The sequence below is a fragment of the Myotis brandtii genome, unplaced genomic scaffold, assembly GCF_000412655.1.
Source record: "Myotis brandtii unplaced genomic scaffold, ASM41265v1 scaffold237, whole genome shotgun sequence".
Classification (NCBI taxonomy): Eukaryota; Metazoa; Chordata; class Mammalia; order Chiroptera; family Vespertilionidae; genus Myotis; species Myotis brandtii.
The window spans coordinates 5,740,611-5,749,354 of NW_005358943.1; the positions used below are offsets into that span (position 1 = coordinate 5,740,611).

At 43.4% G+C, this 8,744-nt stretch overlaps 1 protein-coding gene across 1 annotated transcript in view; it reads right to left on the reverse strand.

Moving 5' to 3' along the window:
* Positions 1–8,744, reverse strand: part of DDX47 (DEAD (Asp-Glu-Ala-Asp) box polypeptide 47) — a 16,519-nt gene that overhangs the window by 7,365 nt on the left and 410 nt on the right. The window contains exons 2-8 of the mRNA XM_005866803.2: positions 8,231–8,324; positions 5,652–5,840; positions 5,332–5,403; positions 4,334–4,452; positions 3,425–3,496; positions 3,215–3,331; positions 1,836–1,982 (exon numbers count right to left, since the gene is read on the reverse strand). Of these exons, the coding sequence (XP_005866865.1) occupies positions 1,836–1,982; positions 3,215–3,331; positions 3,425–3,496; positions 4,334–4,452; positions 5,332–5,403; positions 5,652–5,840; positions 8,231–8,324 (810 nt within the window). The remainder of the gene's footprint in view (positions 1–1,835; positions 1,983–3,214; positions 3,332–3,424; positions 3,497–4,333; positions 4,453–5,331; positions 5,404–5,651; positions 5,841–8,230; positions 8,325–8,744) is intronic.

Here is an 8,744-nt window from a genome sequence, read left to right on the forward strand (position 1 = left end):
GTCGGCCTGCGGACTGAGGGGTCCCAGGTTCAATTCCAGTCAAGGGCATGTACCTTGGTTGCGGGCACATCCCCAGTGGGGAGTGTACAGGAGGCAGCTGATCGATGTTTCTAACTCTCTATCCCTCTCCCTTCTTCTCTGTAAAAAAACAATAAAATAAAAAAAATATTAAAAAATGCAGTGTTTGATTACATGGACTTTCACTGGGCAGGAATACACAAAGGGCAAACTTAAAAAAATCATATTTGCTATTAAGTTATATTAAGTAATAACTATATTCATTGCAGTGAAGAGCTCAAACTCTATAAAGTCAGAGAGAATTAGGTACAGTTGCTGTCTGCCTTTTCTCAAGCTAAGTGACCTTGGGCAAGTTACTTACACCCTCTGAACCTTCCTTTCTTCATCTGTAAACTGAAGAAAATGACAGTATAAATAACTTCATGGGCAGTTATGAGGATTAAGTTAGATAATGTCAGTGAAACATTTAATACAGTTCCTGCAAACAATAAGCACTCAGTAAAGGTTGGTTACGAGAAAGGTCTGATGACAACGGAAGAGGAGGAAGAGGAGGAGGGGGAGGAGGACTGTCATCACCACCCAGACCGATTATAACATAAAATAGTACAGATGAGGCAGCAACTTCCGGGTGAGGCCAACTGCTCAAAACTGCCATTGTCTTCTTGAGAGGAAGGGGGAGTAAAGTAACCTGTGGTTACTGGACACAAGGACAAAGCAATCGGCATCCCCCTCCACCCAAAGCCCTAAATGAGCTTCGCATTCACAACAGACCCACGAGGATTTGGCCGCAGTTTGCAAGTGGGATCCCTGCATTCGGGTCCAAGAAAACCTTTGCCAAATGCCTCCCAGGGATAGAAGAGGGATACGAACTTAATCGATTTACTCTTCTAAAAACATTATCCCGTACTTCTAGGAAAACTAGTGGCACTGCTGTTAAATCCCTTGAGTGCACTGGTCTTTTAAAAATTATTCTTTGGGGCTTGGAAATTACAAATTTGAGATTGGCAGTGTTCTACTTGAGACTCTAGCCATCTTTTCTTTGGGACTCCTGTGACAGCTTCCTAGATGATAAGTTAGCTACCAGTCTCATCTCCCTCTGTTCCACACTGCGACTAGGATCTCTTCTTACATACAAAATCTCACAACCTTTGCAGGTCGTGCAAAGCTCATCATGACCTGGTCCCTGCCTCATTCCTGAACACTCTCCACCTACCACACACCTTAAGCTCTAGCCTCACCCAGACACTGGCAGTTCTCTGCAGGCACAGCTTTATAATACAACACAATTACATCTACAGATTGCTTCTCAAACATATTATCTCATGTGTGTGTTGTTGCTACCTGTGCTTGGGTATGAATAAGAAGTGCCTATTTTTATTATTAACCGATCACTGCAAGGAAGAATAATATACCAGCAAATCACCTCTGGTTAATACTTTTATTGTGAATAATAATAATATTTTAATTTGTAAATCACTAAATAAGTAAATCCAACCATAGGTTCACACTTCAACAATTTTTATTCTTTTTACTTTAATATTGAGTCACTACCCTGCAGAACTATCACATTTGACTAACAGATCAAGGCAACAAGTTTAAAAAAAAAAAAAGAAAAGAAACTACCTATGGAATTAACTAGAATCTCTTGCTTATCCTGAAAGGAGGAAGTAAGCATCCAGAGCAACACGCCAAGTGCATAAAATCAATCCTGGGAAGATGCATTAATGCCATGTGTTGTTACTGTACAAATCTATTGCTATATGGTTTATCTTCCTCATGCCACCTGTTCACCTCCAATGACACCGAGGAATCTTTACCTGACTCATCTGTCCATGGAGGGGGATGGCAGTGAATCCAAGATTTCGGAGTAGCAAAGCTGTTCTCTGAGTATTGTTACAGGTGCTGCAGAATATCATAAAGGAGTTTCCAGCCAATTCATTTAGAATATAAACCAGGTAGGTATCCTAAATTACAAACAAAAGACAATACATGTAATTGAACCTGGAAGAAACGGTTGGGGTCCTGGGCCTATAAATTCCATAAAGACTAAACTTATACTTGCTTCTCAACTATACAAACCCCTAGCTGCCAGCTTTTCACTCTTTATTTCATTTTTTGTTAATCCTAACCCGAGGATATTTTTCCATTGATTTTTTCAAGAGAGTGGAAAGGAGGGGGAGAGACAGAGGGAGAGAAACATCAATGTGAGAGAGACATATCAATTGGTTGCCTCCCACATGCGCCCCGACCAGGGCTGGGATGGAGCCTGCAACCAAGGTACATGCCCTTGACTGGAATTGAACCTGGGACCCTTCAGTCCTCAGGCCGACACTCTATCCACTGAGCCAAACAGGCTAGGGCTAAAATATATATATTTTTTAAATATATTTTTATTGATTTCAGAGAGAAAGGGAGGAGAGACGGAAACATCAATGATGGGAGGGAATCACTGATTGGCTGCCTCCTGAATGTTGGACCGAGCCTGCAACCCAGACATGTGCCCCCAACCAGAATCGAACCTGTGACCCTTCAGTCCACAGGCAGACGGCTCTATCCACTAAGCCAAACCAGTTAGGGCTAAAGTATATATTTTTAAAGATTTCCGAGAGGAAGGGAGAGGGAGAGACAGAGAGAAATATCAGTGATGAGAGAGAACCATCGATCTGCTGCCTCCTGCATGCCCCCTACTGAGGCTCGAGCCCTCAACTCGGGCACATGCCCTGACTGGGAATCAAACAATGACCTCCTGGTTCATAGGTCAATGTTCAACCACTGAGCCACACCAGCCAGGTCAGCTTTGCACTCCTTAAACAACATTATCGTCTCTGTGAACTCTGAATTTCATACAGCCTGAGCCAAGCACAAGGAGATCTGTACTCAGCAATCAGAAAAAGTCCTCACATCAAGGCACAACACAGGGTCCCTTGACTACAAAAAAAGCCACATAATCAGCAACACAAAAGAAAAACGACCTCAAGGATGGGGTTGGGAAGGAATTATATCATAATTTCGTTACTGTGGTTTACTTAGTATGTTGTGAATTTGTGGAATGTTTGACTTTATCAGTGATAAACAGAACCACAGCCGGCTCTCTAAAGCAAACAGAAAGAACTCCACTCTGTAGCACAGCTCTTAACTAATTGAGAGTTGATTCATTTTCAGATGCTTTGGAAAGGAAGGAGAGGGAACACTTCACCTTGAATTTAGAGGGAATAAAAATATAATATTGCTGCAATTTCTCAACCGTCTGGTATTTAGAGGAAACAGCACATTTCACAGGATCCTTCAGTGCTGCTCGCTGAAGTTTTTGTACCTAAAAAAAAAACAAATAATTTTACTATTGTTACTGTTGTTTGCATTAATCAATTCTTATAAAGAAGAAATAAGAAGTCCTAGAAAATTTCACCTTCTTGGTCATGGTAGCAGAGAAGAGAAATGTTTTCCGATCTCGGGGAATCACTTTGAGAATCTTGTCAACCTAAGGCACAAAGAGGAAAGGGTATCAATACAATATTTTTTAAAAATAAATTTCTTTATTGATTTCAGAGAAGGAGGAGAGGGATAGAGAGATAGAAATATCAATGATGAGAGAGAATCATCGGTCAGCTGCCTCCTGCACGCCCCCCACTGGGGATTGAGCCCGAAACCCTGGCATGTGCCCTTGGCCAGAGTCGAACCAGGACCCTTCAGTCCGAAGGCCAATGCTGTATCCACTGAGCCAAACTGGCTAGGGTTCAATACAATATTAAGACTAGACATCTGCAAATATTCTTTGTGAAGGAGACAGAGAATAGAATAACAAACTAAATACAACACTGTGGGGATTTGGGGACTCAAAAATTCAAATCAATCCAGCTAAAATTTACAAAATATTTACTATTTGATACCATACCAAATGCTATTAAAAAAAAACAATGTGATTCAGTGAAAAAGAACAATTTAAATTAGTACGTAAGAACTAATCTAAGAGAAAAGTCAAGAATAGGTATTAATCAAGTACATAAGCTATGATGAGTAGGTCATCAAAAAAAAAAAGCACAGATATTTCAAAGTGTGTGGAAAAGGTCTATATCAAATAAAATGGAAAAAGAAAATCTGGTTTTGATATTCCTCATCTCTGAAATCGGAGTCAACTATACTCTAAAGAGGATGCTGAGGCACTAACAATGGGAAGAGCACCACGAATGAAAAAGGCAGATATTTAAATCAGCTGATAATGATGCAGCTCTCCCCATACAGCAGGTGTGCAATGAATCAAATTTTGAAACAGGGCACTTGAGATGCTCTAAGAGGAGGAAAGAAATTGGGAGCTCACCTCTGTCTCAAAATCCATATTCAGTATTCGGTCTGCTTCATCCATGACCAAGTATTTGAGAGCTCTTAAGTTGAAACCTTTTGTATTTTCCAAGTGGTCAATCAGTCGACCAGGAGTTGCTACCAAAGAAAGGTTGAGGAGAAAGAGCAATGTTTAAGAACAAGGACAAAAAGGAAGTTACTAAGCCCCTCCTCCACCACCACCCCACTCAATTTCAGAAATGAAAAATTAAATAGGTTTACAAAAATCTGTTCTTCAAAGTCTTTCTGTTAGCGTAAGCAGGCACAAACAGAGCAGCGACGTATGGAATGATACCAGGGAGGGGAAAGTTCCAGGTGCCAACTACTATAGGCTGGCACCTTGCCCAGGGTGACCTTTCCTCCCCTAGCATGTCATTGGTCATTGGTTTAGACCCCCTTAGAGGAGGAACAAGGGGCTGGAGAATAGCCTCATATGACTCCCGTACAAGAACAGGAGACGAGAATAGGAAAGGCCCTGATAGGTCAGCTTAAAGAAGGAGCTAAGCCCAGCCAGTGTTGCTCAGTGGTTGAGCATCGACCTATGAACCAGGAGGTCATGGTTCGATTTCTGGTTCGATTCTGGTCAGGGCACATGCCCAGGTTGAGGGCTGGATCCCCAGTAGGGGGTGTGCGGGAGGCGGCCGATCAATGATTCTTGTCTTTGATGTTTCTCTCTCTCCCTCTTCCTTCCTCTCTGAAATCAATAAATAGATTTTTAAAAAGGAGCCTTTGACAATACCCCAGGGTAGCTCTCTGAGCAGCCCATTCAACTCTTCCTTTTGAGTATACTTTTGCTTTGCTTGCTAAAGAAACTGCCTCCTGAGCTAGTTCTTGGCTCTGAATTCTTTCCTAGCCGAACTCAAAAACTGAGGTCCACATTCGCCGCTAACATTTCCACACAAGTAAGTAACTCCCAACATTGGTAGATTTTCTCCAATTCATCATTGCCAGTATCTTTTACCTTTGGCAACTACTCACCTATTACTACATGTGGTTTTTTTGCCAGGGCCAGAGACTGGGACATTGAATCAATTCCACCTACAATCACGGCTACAGGAAAAAAAAATAATAATAATAAACATAGGAAAGAGACCCTTAATTTTTTCCATAGTTCACTGATCACCTTTTAAAGCCAATGCTAGATTTCTACTTAAATTTACAACTTTCCCCAAAGCTAAAATACCAAATCAGCTTTTTGGTCAATAAACTTATGCTAATTATACTTCCTTCCATTCTCCTTTCACACTCATTCTCAACTAGTGAAGGAGCCCTAAGACTCCTTTCCTCTTAGAACTTACCAGTCTGTACTCCAATAGAAGATCCTAGGGCTTCAAACTGCTCTGAAATCTGAAAGGCCAGCTCTCGGGTGGGGGTGAGAACTAAAGCAAACAAACGCTGGGGCGTCTCCAGCAGCGCATTCAGAATGGGCAAAGCAAAGGCCCCTGTTTTTCCAGAGCCGGTTTCCGCCAGCCCAATGATATCACGACCTAGGGGGTGGAAAAGAAAGAAAACATCTCACAGCAAAGAGATTTTCTCTGCATTTTTCCACATTCTCTACAATGACACAATGCTGGGCACAAAGTAAACACTGAATAAATATTTGAGGAACTGGGGGCAGAAGAAGGTTGAATAGACAGAAGACATGAGCTCTAGATGAGCTCAAAATCCAGGGACGAGATACACAAATACAGTACAGTGTGATAAGGGCTGTAAGATAAGCCCCTGCAAAATACAGTGAGAACACAAAGGAAGGAGTAACTTACTGCCCTAAAGAGTCAGGAGAAGCTAAAAGAGGTGATGACTAAATTAAATCTGGAGGTAAGCACAGAAGGAAAGGAAGGGCATTCCCATAGGATGGATGACGAGAGGCTGAAAGCTTTAAAAAACATAGCAGACAGAGTAGGGAGAGTGAGCTGTGCAATGTGCTGGAGCAGACATCTTAGGGGGAAAAGGGAGAAGAATGAGGCTAGAAAGGAAACTCATAAGCCCTGGTAAGAGTTTTGTATCTTCCAATAAGTGAGATGATCTGAAGTGGGGAATATCATGACCAATGTTATTCATTAGGCCTGCCTGACGGCACAGGGAGGAGTCAAGGAGCTAACAGTCCAGGTCCCTTCTTCTGAGGGAAGGATGTCATAAGTAATTCCTTAAGCCATTACGAGTAAGATTTGGAAAATACCTCCCAAGCCAAACCACCAGAACAGGGCCCAATGGAACGGCTTCCTCTGAGCAATGACCTCCAGTTGTTCCCACTGTTCCTGACTGCGTGACTGCTGAGGTTTCCTTACCTAGACATTAGCCCCCTGAAGTAACCTGAACATGACTCTGTTCTTTACAATCTAAAATGACCCAAACTCCCACAATGGGGAACACACAGGAAAATGGGAGCTCAATTAGGATACCAGGGGAGTTACAAGGCATTGAGAATGGAAACCAGTGAAATTTAGGAAGTTCCAAAAGGAAATGTATTTGACACTCAGGTTTCTGGCATGGGAAACTCAAAGGCCATAAACTGAGATCGGGACTACAGAAAAATTAGTTCCGGTGAGGAAAACGATGACTCTGGTTTGGACATAGGGAACCGGAGGTTCCTACAAAAAGCTCAGAGAGAAATATCTAAAAACCAGCTGGGCATACTTGCGTGGGGCTCGGAAGAAAAGTGGGGGTTAGAAATACAGTTCAAAGCACTATTCTCTCTCTAGAGCTAGTTCCGTTCTCAACCTGGGACTTGTGGGAGAGGAATAAAGTCAGAGCAAGGGATAAATTTTATGTGTGGATAGATTTATGTGTTTTTTCTGGGGAGAAACTCTTTAATTTTTATTTGATTCTCAAAGAGGCAAGAAACCCCAAGAAAGTCCCCCTTCTCCTATGGTAATGTACCTCACTTTCTCTGAGGATCTTAATGAATTTCAGTTAACACTTCTGGGTCTTTCTCCACCCACCCCAGTCCTCTAAAGTTGAGTTTTGGGAATGTAGGAACAGGATTTCACTTCTCCTATTAAAGTTCACCCAGTTAGCTCCAGGCCCACTAGTCATCAGCCACTCTTCTGCAAATCTGATACCCATGTCTTACAGCAAGAGCTCTCAACACCCCCAGATACTAACAAAGGTTCCAGGGACCCTTGTATAAATCTGCACTTATTATTCATTTCTTTTTTTGTTATTTTTGTTTTGTTTTGTTTGGTGCACCGTTCCCGGAGGTACTGCAATACCAGTCGATGAGTGGAGTGGACGGAGCAAGCTCCGATTCCATCTCCCTATTCCAAAAATACATTTCATATAATGTCCTCGGAGAGAGGACCCATCAGATGTTAAACTAAGAACAGATATTGCACTTGATCTTAGCCAAAAGGCAGAGAAGCGAGTCATGATTTCTAACAAGTTTCGTGTTAGTACATTTTAATCCAGTGCTTCCTTGGGTCAGCATCCACTGCAGACACTAAAGCTCCTGATACAAAGTCAGCTCAGCCCTGGCCAGGGTGGCTCAGGCGGCTGGACTGTCAGCCAGGGCACCTCAGGGTTGTGGGTTCAATTCCCGTCAGGGCACATACCCACGCTGTAGGTTCGATCCCCGTCGATGTCTCTCTCTCTGTCTCTCTCTCTCTCTCTCTCTCTCTCTGCTTTCCTCTCTCTCTCAACAGAAAATGTAACAGGTGACAATATGTAGTTTCACAGAATAAGTGATTCACAAATCATATTATAAGAAAAAAAAAGAAAGTAAAAGTGGAGAAGAACTCTTACAGAAACCAACACGCCACCAAAACTGTGTGTGGTCAGTGAGCATATTTTTATTTCACTTGAAGCAGCAAGGAGCAGTTCTCTGATACTCTTAAGTTCACACTGACTGTCCCCGGCCACCTGTTTACCGTCAACCTACCTTGTAAGGCCAAAGGAATAGCTTCCACCTGGATTTTGGTGGGCTTCGTCCATCCCAGCTGGTCGCAAGCTTCACACAGCACATCGGTCACACCCTTGGAATAAAAACAAAACACAGACATCAGCACACACTCCCCGCCCCTCATTAAGTGGCTGTCGGAGCCCCGGGCGGGCCGGCGGCACGTGCGCGCATCCCTCACACTCATGCCAAGGGCACCCGCCGTGCGTCCGCTCGTGCGCTCGGCCCGCTCCTTCTCTAAGTGCTACTGCTCGCCAGGGACACAGCAAGGTTCCTGACACGTATTATTCATTTAACCCTCATGATCCCATAAGGCTCTTCCCCAACTCACAGACGTGGAGGAGGCACAGAGGCGTACCAATCCGCTCTGGGGAGAGGCTGGGCCAGAATTCGAACCTGGCTCATCTGACTCCAAAGCCCACACGTCGCCACATCAACACGGAGAAAGGCGCCAGCGGGGCTCTCACAGCCCGGCCGGCAGCCACCCCCCCCCCCA